Source organism: Epinephelus fuscoguttatus, linkage group LG19, assembly GCF_011397635.1.
Source record: "Epinephelus fuscoguttatus linkage group LG19, E.fuscoguttatus.final_Chr_v1".
Classification (NCBI taxonomy): domain Eukaryota; kingdom Metazoa; phylum Chordata; class Actinopteri; order Perciformes; family Serranidae; genus Epinephelus; species Epinephelus fuscoguttatus.
The window spans coordinates 18440729-18461762 of record NC_064770.1 but is presented as its reverse complement, the minus strand read 5'-3'; the positions used below and the strand labels follow the sequence as shown (position 1 = coordinate 18461762).

At 41.0% G+C, this 21034-nt stretch overlaps 1 protein-coding gene across 1 annotated transcript; it reads left to right on the top strand.

Moving 5' to 3' along the window:
- The first annotated feature begins 115 nt into the window (after positions 1 to 115).
- On the top strand, positions 116 to 20291 carry usp31 (ubiquitin specific peptidase 31). The gene is made up of 16 exons (XM_049560566.1): positions 116 to 1299; positions 1497 to 1631; positions 1950 to 2044; positions 2137 to 2229; positions 2797 to 2932; positions 3544 to 3691; positions 3789 to 3969; positions 4126 to 4237; positions 5190 to 5284; positions 6213 to 6290; positions 8165 to 8294; positions 8723 to 8842; positions 9628 to 9853; positions 9950 to 10108; positions 11174 to 11326; positions 12472 to 20291. The coding sequence occupies exons 1-16, from the start codon at positions 775 to 777 to the stop codon at positions 13956 to 13958; spliced, it is 3873 nt and encodes a 1290-aa protein (XP_049416523.1). The 5' UTR covers positions 116 to 774; the 3' UTR covers positions 13959 to 20291.
- Positions 20292 to 21034: the final 743 nt, after the last annotated feature.

The following is a 21034-nucleotide window of genomic DNA, read 5'->3' as shown; positions in this document are numbered from 1 at the left end:
GAAATTAAAAACTTTTACAGCCAGGCTGCTGCTGTTACTCCATTCCGGTAGGTGGCGGTAATGTGGTTGTAAACCAGCTCACCAGCTGCCAACACAAACAAGACGAAGAAGAAGAGGAAGAATCAAAACGATTCTGCTATTTGGTAGCTTAGCCCGAATGTGCCTCCAAATATGTGACAAACGTGAGGTTAACCAATTTTCGGACACTCTCTTTATTTTATTTGTCATCACCTGCAAACCATGGCGGACTGTAAGTTTCTGTTGGACACGGACATCTCGGCCAAAAGGGACTGTTGCTGTTTCTGCTGCTCTTGTTGTTATTGTAGCTAGCGCTAGCGTCAGCTAATTTAGCTCACTGCTGTCTTCGCTCTCAGCATAACCGATGTTGATTCATTGCTGCGGGGCAGTGAACCGTAAAAACAAGGTAACTCTGGAGCAAGTTACAGACATCGACAACTGTCCTTAGCCATGTTTATGTTGCGCTTCTTGACACATTAGCTAATTAGCCTTAGCCAATACTTTAGGCAAGGTTGCACTGCACGACATGCTAACGTTATTTAACAAGTGAAACATCAAAGTTACAGCTGCGTGCTTTAAGAGAAGACACCTCAGTGAAAATGATGTTACTAGCTAAAGTCAGCTAACACACCTACGCTGCCAGCAGTTACAGCTGTCTGCTAGTTTTAACATGGAGCAGCAGACAGCAGCCAGTGACATGGCTCTCGGTCTTCACCACACATCTGTCTGAGCTGTAACGCCCGTGAAGGAGAAACCATGTCTTGCAAAGCTGCAACCAAGGACAAGAAGCCGAGCTTCAGCAAGAAGCTGTTCAGGCGAGGCTCTGTGCGCTCTGTAGGCAGTTTCATGAGCAGAGTCCTCAGGACACTGACGGCGCTATCCCACTTTGGCTCTGAGGTGCAGACAGAAGATGACAAAGATGATGGAGGATTCTCCACATTCAAATCTGGGAGTAAAGATGTGCCCATGGATGATGGGGAGCTCGCAGGGTTTCTGTCTGGAGAGAGAGTTCCTGGAGTGTCAGGCCTCAAGAACCACGGGAATACCTGCTTCATGAATGCAATCCTGCAGTGTCTCAGCAACACTGAACTCTTTGCTGAGTACCTCGTTTTGGAGCACTACAAAGGTGAGGAGCTGGATGAGGACAAACCAAAGACAAATGGCGTACTTCTGCAGAAGAAGGGTCCTCTGGCCAAAGGAGAAGTCACAGAGCAGCTGTCAGGACTTGTGCGGGCTTTGTGGACGTTTGAATATACCCCACAGCATAGCAGGGATTTTAAGGTAAATCCATTACCAGTATGGATCCTACTTTTGCACTGTGTGGAAAAATAACTTTGCCAGTGCATGCTGAAAACACACTGCCATATAAATGATGTTTAAGATCGAAACATTAATGAACTAATGAAACTTTATGACCATCATATTTAAGCTCACTTGCATGCATTGTAACCTTTGGATCAACACGTTGTTTGTTGCAGAATGCTGTGTCAAAAAATGCCACCCAATTCAAAGGGAACGCTCAGCACGATGCTCAGGAGTTTCTGCTGTGGCTGCTGGACAGAGTACACGAAGACATCAACTCAGTCAACCCCAACTGCAGACCTGCTATAAAGGTGTGTTTAGAAGATGTGAGGGTTGGTGTTCATGTGACACATTTCCCCCTTTTTTGTTCAGCCACACAGTCCTTAGTGTTTTTATCGCAGTGCTGTTTTGTTATTATTGTAATTATTCTGGTCACTCAGTCAGCGTATCGTACAAATGGGCTGCGTTCACAGTCCTGCTAAGCTGTGCTTGCCTGGTCTTGCTTCCTCTTGATTCCATCAAACTACTTAATAACATCAGGAGCCTGCATGGCTTTCACAATCACTCAAGAACCCTGATTATATATGACTTGTTAATCCGACTAATAAAACCAGTTTTTGTTTGTTCAGCCACCCATTGAAGAAGACGATCAGAGCATAGAGGGGCCGTCTCCTCCCCTCTCTGCCGGGTCGTTTGTACAAGAACTGTTTCAGGCTCAGTACAGGTGTGTTTTATGCCAAGTAACACGTCAGTATTTTCCCACGATGGCCACATTATCTATCTGCTATATTTAAAGAGTTAATTTTTTGCCTACAGGTCTTCTCTTACGTGTCCACATTGCCAAAAGCAGAGCAACACGTTTGATCCCTTCCTCTGCATCTCCTTACCGATCCCACTGCCGCACACACGGTGAGTTACTCTCTTGAGCTGTGCTACAGCAGGAGGCGTGATCCGTTTTCAGTGCTTGCTTGACAGGTTTTAACATGTTCATGATTAGTAATTACTGATATATAAGGTTTATAGAGAAATTTGCATATCTAAAGCAAACATTCACAGGCATAGAATTACTTTTAAAGAGTACACAAAAAGTTGTTGTACCTGTTTTTCTTCCATCTAAATAAGGGCAAGTTTTTTGAAAAGAAGTGAGGACACCTTTCATTGAAGTGTGTGTGTTGACAGGTTTACGAGAACTTGAGGCCGATGTATGTGTTGCTGCAGAAGAAGGAATGTAAACGGGTGTGTTTGGAGTGTGTGGGGGGGTTGAGGGTGCAGGAGGGGCAGCGAACAGGTGTGGGAGGAGTGTGCACATTCAAAAGAAAACAACAGTGAGGTCATTTTAGGGGTGGCAGTAAATGTTACTGTCAGTAAATGTGTAATAGGAGGGACCAGTGAACCAGGGGCTGTAAAGCAGGAGAAACCTGCATGAAAGTGTGTTGTGAGAGTATGTCAGAATGTTTATTTAACTGTTTTTGCCAGGCCCCTGTATGTGACAGTGGTGTACCAGGGGAAGTATTCTCACTGCATGAGGATCGGAGTGGCTGTTCCCCTCAACAGCACCGTCTATCGCCTCAGAGATGCTGTGTCACGTGAGACCAAGATCCCAATGGACCAGGTGCTATTCTTGTCTCTTTATCAGCTGAGGGTCTGACACAGTGAAGGCTATGTTACAGTCACACAGTCTTCACCCAGTGTTCCTAAAGTCAGGCCGCCTCTGAGCAGTAGTATGTCATAAAACCAGTTTTTATGAAGTGGACTTAGTAAAGAGGGAAGGACATTTTTGACACAGTTGCTCCATCAGATTCTGTGCTGTAAAGAAGATCTGCCATAACGGCGGCTTTTTTACACTCAGCCAAAGATAGTCTTTTACATAGTATGTTGGCGTTTTGGAAGCAAAAAAGGCGTGACGTGTAATGTAACAGTGATGGAATCTAGTGTCATTTGACACAGATGCCAGTTTGGGAGAACAGCTATGCCCTCCCATTCTGTGTTGGTGTGTTTTGTCCAAAATGGCGAGGAGGAATAACAGCACGACATTCCCGCCTTGAGCTGGCTGTATAAAAGGGGCTATTGATTAAAGTTGGCAGGATGAAAAAGCTGCATGAGTAAATGTAAATGAGAGCTAAAGCCGGTCAAGGAGTGATAAAATGATGACTAATTTTTACAGTAACGGTAAGAAAACACTACTCGCAGTTTTTTTTAATTGACTGTTTTCTTCTCTTTCAGTTTGTTTTGACTGAAATGTACTATGACGGTTTCCATCGTTCATTTTGCGACGATGACGATGATCTCGACATCATTCAAGAGAGTGATTCCATATTTGCCTTTGAGACACCAGAGACCTTCAAACTGGAAAACATACGCACAAAAAGAGGTAAATCATGCTCAGTGTTTTTGCAAATATTCTGCTTTTTTCATATAAAATGAAAAGACTTGAATCTATCAAATTATTTTTTGTGTGTCTTTCACAGGAAGTCTTCTGGCAAACCTGAATCATAACAACTTGAAGTACGGGCCAGAGATCAGCAGGACTCCGTCTTTCATGCAGGGGGCCATGACTCCTTTATCTGCATCCCCCAATAAAAACCTGGGACCAGAGAAAATGATCCTTCTGGTGTGTAACAGGGCTTGTTCCGGCCACCAAGGAAAGAGGTAATACAGTCACAGTATTCTATGTTCTGTGATGCTAACTTGTCCTCTGTCTCTCTTAGGACACATGACCTTTATTACTGGGTCACCGGTGTTGTTCAAAGCTTCCTGGAGAAACTGATAATGTTTAACAAAGCTACGCACACTATGTTCTTTTAGGTTCGGACTACCTTTTGTACTGTACATGGAACGCACTGTGACCTGGGATGCTCTACAGAAAGAGATCCTGGAGAAAATGCGTCATCTTTTGAGGCCAGGTGTCTACATTCAGGTAGGAAGAGGAAACAACACACAGTTTGTCTGTACAGTAAATAAGTTGATGCCGCAAACAGTGAGTGTTTAAGAATTGTAGAGACAGGTTAATCAGAAAATCTGTATAACAGATATGGGCCTCCAAAACAAGTGAAATCAGTGCAATGAATGTGAGATTACTACTAGTGAAATTATTGATTGGCATCCCTGTTTCTCTGCCTACATCTTGTTACAAGTCTAAGACCCCGATAACACAGAGGCGCACGGCACTGCCTTTTTTAAAAATTGATTGCCACTTGTAAATTAAAAATGCTTGCTGCACCTTTTTATTGTTGCCTGGCAACCACCCTGTCATGTCCTTACACTAACCCTCCCTTGTAATCAATCTACCATTATTTATTTATTTTTTTCACAGTAATTGGTAGCTAGTTCCTGAAATGGACAGGCAGAGGGTACTTGCTGTAGCTCTGGCTGAGGGTGAGAGGCTGTCAGTAAAAAGTTTGTTGGGCACAGGGAAACAGAGATCTGTGTAGGTACATGAGACCCTAATAGAGAGGATGGATCATGGAGAGTACCACCAGTTGGTCCAAGAGCTTCACTTCGATGATAGCCGTTTCCAGGTACATTTTAGGATGACTCGGGGCAGTTTGACAACTTGCTGTCTATCGTCGGGCTGTATAGCTCTGGGTATCCAGCAACTGCTACCATCAGTTTCTCCTCCATTGTTTACCAACTGTAAACTTGTTGTTGTGACCACCACAAAAGGCCCCCCTCTCAAATCATCCGATTGGACGATGGAAAAAACGATGATGAAAAAAGAGATGACATGGGGTGCTTTTCCACTCTTTAGTAGGAAGTTTTTTTGACTTTAGGAGTTCAGAGAATATACAAAAAAGCCGCCTCCAGCTGCTAAAATGCTTTCTGTGTGATCGGGGCCTAACACATGTACTGATAGTGGTGTCTCTGTATAGGTTGGACCTTTCAGTCTTCGGGTGGTCGGCGTTGTTGGTATCACCTACCTCCTTCCTCAAGACGAGCGACCACTGTGTCACCCAACTGTGGAAAGGTCAGTTCTGCTGTTGAATACAATATCTGTCTACTGCTTAATATGTGCTGAGTGTTATGACCAAAATGTGTCAATTATTTGAATATAGAATTGTGTGATTTCGGGGTCTTGTAATGACACAAATGTACCTGTCTTTAATACTTTGTGCATTAACTACTGTATACACTTTCATAAATCTCATCCTACTGACATTGAAATTCTCTTTCACAGCCATTCATTTAAAAGGGTAGATAAACAGTCATACAGATTTGAATGTTATAAGGTGAATCAAATGTTAAGAAGGCATTTTACCATTTCCATCTTGATCTTTACCTCTTCCAAACCAACACTGCATATGCTATACATATGCACACAAAGGTAAAGGCAGGCATGATCTAAGCTAATTGGGTGAGGTCAAATTAAATCCACCTCGTTTATCTTCTCTTTGCAAACATGTCCCATTAGTTCTCTTTCTCATAGGCCTGCTTAGATGACATGCCCTGACATGATTTTGACTGTTTGTTAAAATGCCAGTTTAGCATGTTTGCCTTATACAATAAAACAAGTCACAACGTTGTTGCTCAATAGAGGTGCACGAATCAGAGTGAAGTCAGAGTTGTGTTTGGTACTGCTGTGATTGATCAGTTGCTTCTTTAGTGACAACCAGGATGTATCTAAATATATTATAGTCTGTTATTAACACAATTATTTAAACTCAACAGAAGCTGTTAATGATTTAATTTCCCATATTAAATTAGCCCATCTGCAAAAGACATGTCCTTCACACTAACCCCATTTTTAAGTGGAATGTAATTGCACGTGGATTACATGGCTCACAACTCAGGAAAACCTTTTCACACGAGCCTACAGTAACATAAATGAAATGGTATAAAACCACATTTATAAATGTCACTATTGTTGTTGTTGTTTTTTTTTTTTTTTTTAACAGAGCCTACAAGTCCTGTGGACAAGGAGGGCCGCCGCATGTGAAGATTGTGGTAGAGTGGGACAAAGAGACCAAGGACTAGTGAGTGAAAAAGATTAATATTTGTTCTGTGCTCTGTTTATTTTTATCTACAGTAGGTTTGCTCTGCACAGAATGGAACAGAGCCAGGTTTTGACATTTGTTTGCTGTGATCGTCATCGGGAACAATATGTCGGATTTCACAAAGCTGGACTGCAGACACCAAATTATATTAAACCACAGTGTTCATTTGTAAGAACAGGTTAAACCATTTGTTTTAATAACTTGCCTTGTAGGCATGACATCGAATGTGTATTTAACTGTAATTATATTGTAGGCAGTTCGTTAATAGGCCAGCTAACAAGTTTGTCCATGTAAGCGAATATGTAGTGATCACAATTAAGATGACAGGATCAGTTTTAATATTAAATACTAAAAAAATATGAAAATATTTAGGAAGTAGGTGTGCTTGGACGTAAATGGTGACACGGACGTGCAGTGGGTATCTCAAAATAAAGGCGTAAGTCACCACTGCTATATTGTGATCCTTAATTGGTCAGTCAGGTTATTCAATACTTGTACCCGCTTCTCAGCATAATGTGACTGCTCACTGATTTAGAGGGCAGTAACTCAGTCACAGTCACAAAATTAAGCTTGCCCTCACATCGCTGCATGTTCATGGGTCACGTAAGAACACCCTCATTAGCAGGTTCGCTGCTGTGTATCGTGAACAGTTACCAAGAAAAGCTTCTAAACCAAAATCTTTACAACTGGGCATGTTCCAGCATGAATATGTTTCGAAATTGAGGAGAAATGAACAGCATCAGCAACCAAGATTACAGGTTTGATGTTAGCATGTAGCTACATGTAGCAGTGTATGTAATGTAAACACTTGTCGTAGCTTGCCTTGAGCAGATGACCATATGAGGAAATCCATCACGAGATGACGTAGGCTTGTCTCGCAAGTAGATAAAACCATTGGAAACAGAGTATTTAGGAAGCTCTGAAGCTTGAGGCTTTTACTCACAGGGATTATTTTACATTTAATATGAATAGTCAATGATGTAAGATTCTGTATCTCACAGAAAATAAGGAAAAGTGTAATAGGTCCAACTCAAAATTCAGTAAAATCGAATCGATGGTGAGTCACTGCATTGTGCAGGATTTCTGCAGGGACTGTCAAGTTAAGCAAATCCTCAAACATAACGAGGGTTATTATGCAGCTCTAAACCTTTTGTGAGCCCCTGAATGTAGGTGCCTTCACTATTCATCACATTATTTGCTTTTGAAAAAATAAACTTGCTTAATCTTCTTACAAATGTGCTTAATTTGAACCAGTTGTGGTTTTAAACCACAAGTAAACAGAGGAGTCTGAAAAACCGCCTACACAATCAACAACATGTCTGCTCTTATTTCCTTACTTAAGCTAATTACTGTGTGTGGTTAACACACATATGCACACACACACACACACACACAGATACACACCCTTTGCTGGTCAAATGGAAGTCACATCTTGATCAGAAGTCATGTGTAGTTCATCAGCTTCCCAGTTTGGCAGTGAACCAACAGTCTTTGGCAGACATGTGGACAATACCCGCAAGACACTGTCAAATGTGAATACTGTCAAACCTGTAGTTAATGTTTGTGCAGGTGTTGTTTGTGAAGCCTTTTCAATGCTGCTGCACCCCCGGCAAGATCTAATACTTTTAGAAAAACTTACGGTACTTCATAGTTGAGGAATATTTTATGCCAGATATTAAATCAAAGACAAACTGGATTACTGTGATGTGTTTAACCATCACATCAAGTGTCTTAATCACATTGAAATAAAAATATTTTACGACTTTACTGCAGTACCCAAATCTCAAGGCAGATCATGTGATCCTCACATGACATTGATGTGAGTGAATGACCCGTACTTTGTGTTCCCACAGTCTGTTTGGACACACTGAGGAGGAGTACATTCCTGATGCTGAGAGTGTGTATCTGCACAGGGAGCAGCATCATCAGCCGCAGGCCTGCACCCTCGCTCAATGCTTCCAGCTCTACACTAAGGAGGAGCAGGTAACGCTGTGATCGCACACATGGCCAGTGCACGCATACACAAAGCTACACCCCCACACACAATTACTGCGCAGTCAGTACTTTGACATTAGACAATAAATCTTAGATTTGCCTTGGCACGTCAGTGGTGAGTATATTTTGATGTGTAGCCTCACATTTGTCTTCTCCCCACCGGTCTATCATTTCTCTTCTAAAGTTCAAAAAGTCTTTCACTCTGTGGTTTTACTGTGTATTTGACTTCTAATGCTATGTTTGGAAGAAACTGAGCACAGGCCTACGTACACATTGTGGTTTGACTTGCCTGGGATTGCTCCGCAGGAGAATAGGGAGAAAAACTCGGGGGCCTTATCCTGTGTGAGGCCAGTTTTATAAGCAGTGTGGTCGGAGCTTGTCCTTGATGGCTGCTGCCTGGGCTGTGTGTGTTTCAGCTGGCCCCAGATGACGCCTGGCGCTGTCCCCACTGCAAGCAGCTGCAGCAGGGCCGCATTAAGCTCAGCTTGTGGACGCTGCCGGATGTCCTTATTCTGCATCTCAAGAGGTTCAGACAGGTATTTCAGCTCAACCAAACTCTGCTTAAATAGAAAACAGAAATGTGGAACTACACTCTGAGCATCAAGAGCAAGAATCATTTCTGTTTTTGTTTTACATTAAGTTGCTTTTCTTTATCTGTGTTTGCTTTGGACTTGGTGTTGGAATTCTTATCTGTTTTTTCTTGTAGTTCTTGTATGGATGCTCATGTTAACACAGTTACAGTTTATTATCTATGTCTTCATTTGTTCATATTTCTGTAAGGTTTAGAAAAATCATTTTTATATTGGCTCTGAAACTCACATATCATACCGGCACTGACATTGAGATTTTATTGTATTTCCTGAAGCATGCATTCTTTGTAAGTTTGACTAAATGGATCTAAAATTTTAGAGAAAAGCTGGCTTGCACTCTAAATAATGAAGCAGTTAAAGGTCTGTACCTACTTGTCACAAGGTACAGTGAAATGCAGCTTTGCTGGTGTGGCACTTGGGGACTGTTGGATTTCTATACCTCTACGCTGCTTCGCTGCCGAATGATTACAGCCTGGCACATGTCAGCCGTGCAGTGGAGGTGATGAAGCAAGCACTGGGTCAGCAGCAGTTTAAGAAAGCCTGCGCACGTTGCATTTTCACTGCCCCTTATGCAATAGTTGTAGCTACTGTGTACTTTTCACAAAACCACAAATAAACCGACACTCTATGGAGAACATATCACCCTACCACAAGCGCTCTCAGCTGCAACTAGTAGTTCAGCCGGTGTCCTCCTTTTAATGCTGATCTGTTTAACTTGGCCTCTGTTACAGGAAGGGGACCGGAGGGTGAAGATGCAGAACATGGTGAGGTTCCCACTGATGGGCATGGACATGGCACCTCATGTGGTGAAGAGAAGCCAGAGCAGCTGGAGTTTGCCTTCCCACTGGTCGCCATGGAGACGCCCATATGGCCTGGGAAGAAACCCCGACGACTACCTGTATGACCTGTATGCTGTGTGCAACCATCATGGGAACATGCACGGAGGCCACTACACGGGTAATGTACAAACAGTTGTTCATATGGACATAGAACTAGACTGTATGTGTTCATTATCCGTTCTGACCTATTCTCTCATGTGCTTCGTGCTCACAGCGTACTGTAAGAACTCCATTGATGGTCAGTGGTACTGCTTTGATGACAGCGAGGTTTCATCAGTACCTGACGATGACGTGTGTCAGCAGACGGCCTACATACTGTTCTACCAGCGGAGGACAGTTATCCCCTCCTGGTCTGCTAACAGCTCTGTTGCTGGTCAGTATTTATTTCATTCTATCTAAATAATATCTGCTGTATTTAGAATTCCTGTCACATTGTGATCAAGTCAAAGTAAAGTGTAGTTTTATTGCAGTATTTGCATGAACCTTTATTGTGATGGAAGGTTTTGGTTAGTGGTTGAATACTGGAGAGAAACTTAAAACCAATCAATGTAAACATTTTAATTAAGCGGCGTTTCGACCAAACACTTTCGGTATAGTACCCATATGGACTCATTTTTGATCAGTCAACGGACTGCAGTGTTTCTAGCTCCACCTTTTAGTTCCTGATCAGTGTGCTAGGTACCTCAACAGTGGGGTGATGAAAAAGTGGGACAGACTGGAATGGTTTTGTTAGTACCATCCACAACTTTTGACAAAGGAAATGTAGTCATAACTGTTCTGTGTAATGAACTGAACTGTTAATGCTGTCCCTGTGAGCAGCTCTCCTCCTGCTCTCTGCCCAGATAGCACAAGCTAACACAGCATAATGTGATCTCATCCCTTTTCGTCATTTTTTCCGCTTGGAGCCCTGAGCAGTGGTTAACATCCGACACCAAACCGTTAATCTCACACTGACAGCAAAATGGCTCGACTGTCGTTAAACCTGTAAATAAATGTTGGGTAAAATTAGCCGTGTGATGCCAACACTTAGCCCTGTCACTGTGTGTCTGTGACTCCTGTCACCGAGCTCTGGTCCTGCTGCAGTAGTCTCATGATAAACAGAGAAAGAGAGGGAGGAGGAGTGAATCAATACACTGCGCACAGATCTACAGTGAAATGAGATTTTACCCTTTTTAAATGGTCAAATATGCTGTTAAGTTGTGATAATTGGATAAAATTACAAGGATATGCAGAATTCATAGGGGCTGGCTGAATTTGCATTCACTGCTGTGATTGCAGCATCCTGAAGGGACTGATTATGATTTCATTGTGCATGTACCTACCACATAGGGCAGACCTTTTTGGAAAATATTACCTGAGGAAAAATAACAAGATTAAAAGTCTCACTTTGGCTTTGAACCTCTAAAGGAAACAAGAGTTTTTATTGTCTTTCATGCAGGTTCCACCAGTTCATCCCTGTGTGACCACTGGATCAACCGGTTACCTGGCAGTAGGCCTGCTAGCTTGGCCTCCGGAGCCTCATCCAGACGCACCTCTCTGGCATCGCTGGCTGAGTCAGTAGAGTTTCCAGGAGAACGCAGTGAAGATGATGGTGAGACAAAGAAAAAGCCATGTTATCGTTGTACCACTTTTAAGGTCATCCACCCACCAGATGAGATTGGACTTTATTTAAAATCAGACCAAAACCAATATGAAACAGAACACATGTGGCTAACCGTCAGTCACAAACCAAAATGACAAATGAAAACAGCTTCAAAGAGACAGTTTTGCTTTCAAACACAAACCTTTGTACCGACAAAATTTCCACTGGAATCAAAAAATACCATCAAGGTTTCCCAGAGCGCCTTGTAGTGAGGAACTCTCCCACCTGAACTTACAAACTCCAAAATTCCATAATTTATTTTTCTAAAGCGGGAGCATATTGCAGGAAGAAGGCAGAACTTGACACGACATGTGTCACATCTGACTGGGACGAGCTAGAAAACATGCTTGACAGAGCTCTGTACTGTGGGAAACCTCACATACCGAGTGAATCCAAATTAAGACAGATGTTGGCTTGGGCTCCTGTTTGTGGTTAATATAAATGTAGGTTGTGTTTAACCCTCCAGAATGAAGGGTCAGCACAGTCCCCAAAAATGTTGGCCAGGCAAACTGGTATTTAACTACAACTTTTACAGATCTCACTATGGATACTGCCTCTAAATGATGTAATTTGCTGTATCAGTGGTTCCCAACCAGTGGGTCATGGTCCAAAAGTGGTCTAAAGTGATTGTTTTATTATTTGTAGTATTTATTAATTACATTTATTCACACCCTTTTAGTTGACTTAAGCTATTAACAAATTTAAATAATGTAGTTTGTGTAGTTGTTGTTGTACTTTGGATTAATTCAAGGCTTCCAAAAGCACTTTAAGGGCCAGATCGAATGGAGAGCTTATGCAAAATGGAGAGTATTTTTGCAAAATGTCATCTGCAAAATGCGAATTTATCCAATTGGACAATGAAAAAAGTAGACAAAGGCTTTGGGTGCTTTTCTGCTCCAAGTTTTTTCAACTCCAGGCATTTAGGGTGCTCCCACAGTGCAAAAGCAGCGAGCAAAAAGCTTACTCTCATTGAAATCAAGTACAAAAAGCAGTAGAGACTGCTGAAAATTGATCTGTCTGATTGGGTCTTCTGTCCAGTTTTTGTGCCCTTAACAAAAAATGCATTTCTTCCTAATATGTTTCCTTGTTTTTAGGAGGATTCTCTGTTCGCCCTTTTGTGAGGAGCATTCAGCGCCAGAGCTTGTCTTCCAGGTCATCCATCGCTAGTCCCTTAGCCTTCAGCGACAGTGGGATAAAGCCTTCCTGGTCTCTCTCTGCAAAGCTGCACATGAGATCCAACTCCCCCTCACGTTTCTCCCTCGACTCTCGATGTTCTCCTCCTCTGGAGAGGATAGGCGAGGCCTGCGATGACAAAGTTTCCACGTCCTGTTTTGGCAGCTACAGTAGACACGAACGCTACTTCGGCAGCAGGACTCCCCTGTCCATGATGGAGAGCAACTTCAGTGACCACGACAACAACAAAAGGTTCCTTGACATGATGTACTGCAGGGCTCCCACTCCAGTGGATAAGAAGAGCACCAAAAATGAGTCAACTGAAAACAACAACCAGATCACAGCTATAGACCAAAACATTCTACCCGCCCAAGCTACTCCCTCCAAAGAGCAGAAGCGTAAGAGCAGTATAGGAGGATTTGGCTCAAAGGCAGAAAGCGCAGGCTCCACAAAGAGTTCCAGCAAAGTGGAGCAAGAGAAGACTTCCAAAAAACGTTTGTGCGCAACTCACAAGACCTCCACTGCTGAGACGTCTTCCGGTACACCTGTGAAAGGCAAAAAGGTGAGCAATACTAAAGAAAAGAGTGTAAAGAAAAGCACCTCTACACCCTGTGGAACTCCCTCCAAAACAAAGGAGGCAATTCGGCCTCTAGATGCAACGCCACAACGGAAGCCATTAGTGAGCTCCACACCTCAGTCCTCAGCTTCTCCCTCGCCCACTGCAAAGAAGAATTCCAGTGTCACTGAGAAAAACTCCACGAGTGGTCGGAAAAGGCTGGTAGAAAGGAGCTACAGCAGAGATTCTATGCACACGAGTCCCCTGGTCGACAGTCTCCGAGGCAACTTGGCATCGCGCTCTTCACTGTCTAAGAGTGGTGACAGCACCCGGCCTGAGAGGAGATCAGTGAGGAGCTCCAGCAGCAGCTCTTCCGTCACTAGCCTGCGCTCCCCGAGCGTATCCACCAGAGACCTGCAGCGCAGCAGCAAATCTGAGGAAAAAGGGTTGTCTTTCTTCAAGAGCGCCCTCCGACAAAGGGAAAGCCGCCGGTCGGCTGATTTAGGAAAAAGCACCTTGCTTGCCAAAAAGGCCTCAGAGAGGACATGCAAGCAGAACGGACAAGCTAAGGACATGGGTGGTGATACTGGAAAAACAGGAGACGCTGTGTCTTCACAGACGTCCGTAGAGACTAATGGAGGTGAGACAAAGTCAGAGACAAAGGAGTCTTCCAAGCCCCCCAGCTCTCTCAGTCGCACTCTGTTAAATGTCGGCAAGTCCAAGTCTTCCACTTCTGAAGTAAGTCTCAAGTCTCCCTCTAACGGGAAGAAGCCTCTCGAAAGGATGGCGTCTTCCCGAAAGCTGTCATCAAGCATGCAATCTCCTGCACGTACAACAAAGAGGCCTCAATGATATATCCATAGTAGTTACATTGAACTCGCATAATGCAGCTATTTTCTTTGTGCCTAAGTTTCAGTGAGCGCCAGGTGTATTTGTAAAGAGACACACTTTTTGATGTTACGGTTTTGTACACTGGAATAAAATACACACGCTGGCGTTGAATTACAAATAGTGGCAGCCGGCTTCGGGAAATTTTAGCTGTGCTGCATAGAAAGTAAAGTACTGTACATCATCTGCATATTTTGGGTGCCAAACAGATGCTTGGTATGCCGCCAGTTTGAGTTTTTGGAGCCGTGTGTATTGTTACCAATTACACCTTTTGAGCATTAGGTAATGTTTTGATGCGAGTGAGACAATCGCTTGACACGTTCAATGTTTCCCTGGCATGGCATGCCATATGCATTCAGCTGACCTGTCTGATTGTGTGTACTTGAGGCTTATATGACAGCTGACAGAATTCCCTGTTGGAATCTTCGAAATCCAATTATCTCTCCTTGAGACAAGAGGCTTGTGATATCTTCGAAACGTTGCAGACATTAAGTTCAGTTTGCTTGCAAAACATCCTGCTGGCTACACTGGATTTAAAATGCAGCAGCTTGTACATTAAAAGAAATTAATGGGGTAAGGAGCATTCTCACCCCCCACCCCGTATGCACCAACAATGCATAATTTGTCTCGTGGAATAACATTCTTCATCATTATTCAGATGGAATTAAGCTGGCTTAAACCTAACTGCTGTTCTATAAGCATTTAAAGCTCAACGTTAGTGAGAACAGAACCGTAACATCAAAAAATAATCTCTGGACAAATACCGAAACTGGGTTGACGCTCACACACACACACACACACACACACACACGCACACGCGCACACACGTACAAAAGAGTTTCATTCCGAAATAATGGTGGCTAAGCATTGGCAGTAGTTCTCATTGATTGTTTTAAGCCGATCAAATTGACCATTGATGGGTGAAACCTGCTTTGCAAACCCTTTCTTCACACCTCATTCATTGGGGAAAAAGACATTTGTGGACTTTATTTAGTGATAATTTCACTTTCATGTCTTAAGAGTGTTAAAGATTGATAGCTGAAAACACACATAAGAGACTTCCTGAGTATGAACATTAGAAGAATAGAAATACAGAGGTGACGACAAGAAGTGGACCAAAACAGAAACTATTTGAGAAAGAATTAGAATCGGTACTCACGTTGAGACAAGTTTTCCGATAAAAACCTTATTTTTGTTTCTTACTAGTACTTTTTTGATAGAAATGTATTTTATCAAATGCTCAAAAGCTTTTTTTTTGTCACAGGGACAATGTGTTTTGGAATGAAACCCTTTAAAATCAAAGTATATGAATCCATATATATGTGTATGTATATATATATGTGTCCGTACAGATAATGACAAATATAGTATAGTATATAACTTTTCCCTTCCATGAGCAAGATGAAAATTATCTTAAGCGCCTTTCAATACTGTACATGGAAACAAATAATTGCCTTTGGCAACATAGTAGTCTACTACTGTATGCATCACTGAGTAGGAATGTTGTATTGTTCGCACTTTGTATAGATAAAGTAGTTTTCTTTTATCCAGAGTAGTTATACACACACACACATACACACACACACACACACACACACACACATACACACACTAACTTAGCAATGTAATTATCTCATTTTTAATATGTTGTCATGATTTCAAGACATATCGTAGAGTCGTGTCAACAGGCCTTAGAGTCGTAATGGTAAAAGGGTACATTCATCTTGATGTTTCAGGGGTCGTTTTAAGGAATCGCCCCTTTACTACACCTGGTGCTGTAACAGACCGATGCTCCTCTGGCACTGATATTTCTTAAAACGAGCATATTTTCAAATGCTGATGTTCAGAACTGTGACCACACACTTCAGTGAGCCAGAAACCTGTTGGCAGCGATTATCATAACCTGTGGTACCTCACTGGAGAAGACAACGCCATTTCTTTCTTCACATGGCTGAAACAGAATATTGGTAATGAGCCATTTAATTAATCATAGAGCTCCATTTCTATTGTCTTTGAGCAGTTGTTTAGATATGTAGGCTTTTACTGCACGCTGGGTTTGTTTTGCAGTAAAGTGACAGAAGCAAAAGCAGAGGCAGGAAGTTGTCACTGCAGCTGTCATGATGCTCGCTGGCCTCGTTTTAAACAATCAGCATTATCATTTCAGAGTTACTCCACCTGCAACTGCAATATCCGAACATTAGATACCAGCATAGTGTATGTTTTTAATGAATGAATGTGGTTCTGCCATTAAAATCCAACCATTAGTTAGTTCTTACTTTAAACATTCATACAATCTTTTACTTGTAGATCTACAGTATTCCTCTCAGCTGTTTCCCTGTAGCATTTACCAGGTTTACATTGGTTCTCAGATGGTTTCAGAGGAAATACAACGCAATTTAAAATTGTACGTGTATTATTTAAATGGCCTGAACATGGTTTGAGCAAATCAGTTTGTGAGCTTTTTTGTGTTTTTTGGCAACACAGTTGTGTAACTTAACTGTGGTGACTTGCGAAAGTTGGATAGCAAGTTGAAGGCTACTAAATAAAACCAAAATTAGAAACAACAGAGCACATGTCAAGCTAAAAACACAGTAGACTTAATAACAGGGATGCACCGATTGTGAAATTCTGGGCCCATACTTGTGTTAAAAATAATAATTTGGCCAATATTGATGTTTATTTTGTTTTCGTTGTTACTAATTCCTCTTTTTTTTTTTTCCCCAGGGAAACGAAATCCTCATTGTAAAATAATAACCAAACAGTTTTAAAGTCATTTAGTCGTTCATTATACTGTCTACAAATTCAGTCATACAAATTTATGAAATAACTTTGTTCTTTTATTCACAAAAAGACATCGTTTTTGAAATAATAACTTATTCCGAAGCCTTTTTAAAGATATATAATATATTGTAATTTCCTCTTTAATATCTATTTTATATTGCTGTGGAAACATCAACAAATTTCTCCTTCAAAGAACAATAAATTTTATAAGATTACATTTGAACACATCATGATAATGTTATAATCTACTTTTATCCAATTTTTTCTAACTAGAGCTTGAACACATCTTAACGTAACTTAATACAACCTCCGTTAGCTGTTAGTGTCAGCAACCGGCTGCTAATAGCTAACGTAAATTAGCACTCCTCCTGACTATTTCAACACGGTTTCAAATAAGGTGCATCCCCTGATTTTTAGTTTACTGCTTCTTTTCGGCGTCCTGGGATCTTTGATCATCCCAGACACATATCCTATTGTCTATGGGACGACGGGACGCTGTTAAGCCTGTGCAAAATTGATGTGACACAGCAGAAAAGTATCAGCCACCGTCATCAGTGAATGTCACCTTATTTCCTGCAAGGCCAATGACGGTCAACAAGGCTAATATCGGCTTATACCATAGTCTTCCCTACTAAAAAATGTATTTGTTTAATTCCTATTGATAGTTTATTGATAGTTTCCAAAAACCTTACGGGACCCTTTTAATGCCACACCATTAGAAAAAGTAAAGAGGCTGCTTTGCTCAAACTGTCAGTGGCCATAGAAATAACACACTGCTGTTTAAACGTTGTGGTTTTCCTGTAGCTGCTCTTTTCTACTTAACATTGTAATCTATCAGGAACCTGTGCATGGCACTTTGGATCAAAGCAGGACAATTTTCTGTCATTTTGGCTTTCACCGTCTTGTTTGCCTGTTTTAAAGTCTGTAATTAAGTTGTAGTGGCTAGTGTGTCGGGCTGGATCATGCCGTCATTCCTCCACTCGCTAAAGGGGACGTTTATTGGATTACGAATCCATTTGTGTAGCCAGAACCCAGTGCATTAGGATTTTTTTAACATCTTAATTAAGTTTTTAGATGCGTTGTAAATAAGCATCAGTAGATAATGTCAGTCATTCTGTATATTGCTTATGATGTCTGAATAATTTGAGATCATATTGAACTATCAGTGAGGCTGATGAGGGGAGAGGTTAAATCTGAAAGCTGCAGCCTGTGTTTTCCAACCACTTTTCATTCATCCATAACAATTGTATTTGTAGCACCACATTGCCTACATAATTGTTTTTGGTTTTACAACATGTTATACGAGACGGTTCCTTCACTGATTCTATGAAGTTCTGTTTTGCAGAGTTCTTATAAACACCCTGATGTATGATTTTAATGTCTACAGTATCACTTTGGTCCTGTGTTACGTCACAGGGACCTGCTGTCAAAACATCTTAATCAGTGGCTTCCAGTCATGAAATAACCTTTTTAGTTTTATTACACCTATAGATAGAGCAATAATCATCTCTTTCATCAATTAGACTAAGAAAGCTGAGGTTTGAATTACCAAAAAGTGTAACATGGCTGACTTTTGAGAGCTCAAAATGCCAGTGAAGACCAGACACGTACTGTACTCCGTATGAAAAGTACATACAGTATAATAATCCAAATACCTGTTGAAACAAGATGTCAAGAAAAAAAAAAGAATCAGCATCTTTATAGAATTAATTTTCCTCTCTAGCTTTCGTCACCGCAGTTATCGTCTGTTTTTTTTTTTTTTTAAATTAGTTGTCAATGTACAGATTTGAGAATGATTAAGGAATGCAGTATTGCATGAAAACGCTAATGCATGTATTTCATTAACTATGCAAGAGTCTGCGGCCGTGTCACGTAGAAAGCAGAGCATGGCTGGTATATCCCATTGCTTAATTTGCACACCATTCCAATATTTAGAAGTTGTAAATGACAAACTATTTCATCTGTACAGTTAAAAGGATTCAACTTTAAGTAAAAAAAAAAAAAAATCTATTTAATGCCATAATTCCTTTTAGCATCCTACCATTTAATGTTTATATATATTTTTTATGTTTTTTTCACAGTATGTTATTTTGTAACTCTGCTGATCTGTGCTCTCTGGGTGCTCCTACCAAACTGGTAGGTTACACTGTCTTTTGTTTTTGGACAAGATGTTTAATATTAACCGTTGTACACCAGCAGAGACAACACTATGGATGCGATAATCTCTACGTGGTTACTAAATAGCCTCATGTATGGATGTATTGTGAAAAAGCCTTTCATTAATTCAGTGATAACAGTTTGTGAACCCCTGTCGAAATGCCCTCAGCTGCATCGAAGATGTGGCCGGACTCTCATATAAAGGCAACTCTAATAAATAAATATATATATATATATATAGTTAAATGCAATAAAGATAGTAAATTTGTAGTTTTATATTATAGTATGTAACGAACAATGACATTAAAATGTAAATGTTCAGTTGATACTTTTTGTAGAATTCACTCCACGTCGATCATTGCAATCATTTTTATTTTTTATTTGAAACAGGGTCAGCAAACAGCAACGTCATCGTTTTTTCTGTTGACTGGTGAAGTGGGTGTGAAACATTATTGAAGTTGTTAAAATGCATACGTTAAATAAGATTAGAGAATCCAGCGGCTGTTTTGTTGATTAACAGAGTTCCAAAACTTTTTTAGGGTGAAACCATTAATTAATGACATTATCTGCAACATTTTTGTGTAATTTTCTCACTGAATCAAAGTTGCAATAACCACTGAAACTGAGACACCAAAATCCTTTCGTTGAGCCACAGATTTCAGATTCAGCCGAGATATCGTACAGCAATACAGCTGTGTGTCGTCCTGGATATTAAAGGACTCCAAATACATAACTTCAACATGTGAGTCTGGGTTTAAATTGTTTTCGGACTTATGTAAACACTACAAACAGAAGCCTTAAGCAACACAAATTGTAATAGTTGGTTTGTATCTTCCTTCGGATGAAACCAAGGAGCTGTGTAACGAATGAATGAATGTCACGAGTCTCATTTTAATGTTTTTTTAAGCTCACAAAGAACACTACAGTGCTACATGCATAGCACGTCTCCCCTTTGACCTTTACGTCTTATGTTCTCTTTTTTAAAGTATAATTCATAACGCATTTTGTAAAATACAGTGTGTTGCATTTATTGAGATTTTTTCATGTATTACGGCTGTTTTACTGTATTCCTTGTCGTGCCAGGTTCATGAGGCTTCGTTTCTTTTTAATATATATATGTATTCGAGCCTCTGTTCCACCATTTGCCTCTTCATTTTCCCTTAAATTCACTTTTCTATTTTTTTAAGAGTTGATCAAAGTGACATTCAGTAGTTTAGTAGACTGTGTCAGAGTCTTCTATGTTAATTTATTTCTCTTTTGTTAACATGTATGCACTTTTAATGTTTGTTTTTTTTCTCTCCAAAAGGACAAATGTGTATATACTATGTTGGTTTACCCATGCGAGTACAAAATGGAAACTCTGATTAAAAATTTTGAAACTTATTTGTGTTTGTGTGTCTGGATTCGTTCAAACACTAGAGGGAGCTTTTCTCTAACAAATCATCCCCCAGCATTTCTCTCAACACTGAGCATGCAGCTCCTGGATTTCACTGGTTTATAGAGAACCACTGGTGCAGCATTAAAAAATAATTAAAGCGAGATAAATATTAAAGTTACACAAAGCTTTGCGTGTTACGATTCCACAACTCCAGATTGATTCGTGTCAGAAAAGCCTCTGATCTCACCTTGAGTCAGTAATGAGTGTACCCACTCAACAGCAGGCTCAGATCTCAGATCTGCAAGACTGTCCACAGTCTGTCTCCATAAAAGCGTTTGTGTTCTGGTGGCTGTCGGAAGCAGCGTGAGACACATTTTGAAGGTGTTTTTATTTTTAATGTTCCAAGATCCCCCTTTTATCCCGCCGATGAGCACACAAATCTACTGCTCATTGTCTCGTTGCTGCCGCAGAGACTGTGTATTATCTGAGACCTCAAGGCTGTGCGATACATGAGTGCCTCTAAATTTCTGGGCAGGATTATTATTTCGAGCTTTTCCTGGCCACAGAATATAGAGGGTGCAGGAGCAGGGATGTGCAGATGCAAGCATGTCTGAGCTCAGTTTTTACACTGAGGGGCGTCCACTTGTCATTCAGCGCCTACGGCTGCAAAGAGAGTGAAAAATTTGACCTGTGCAATTGAAAAGTGAATGTTAGATGAGTTATA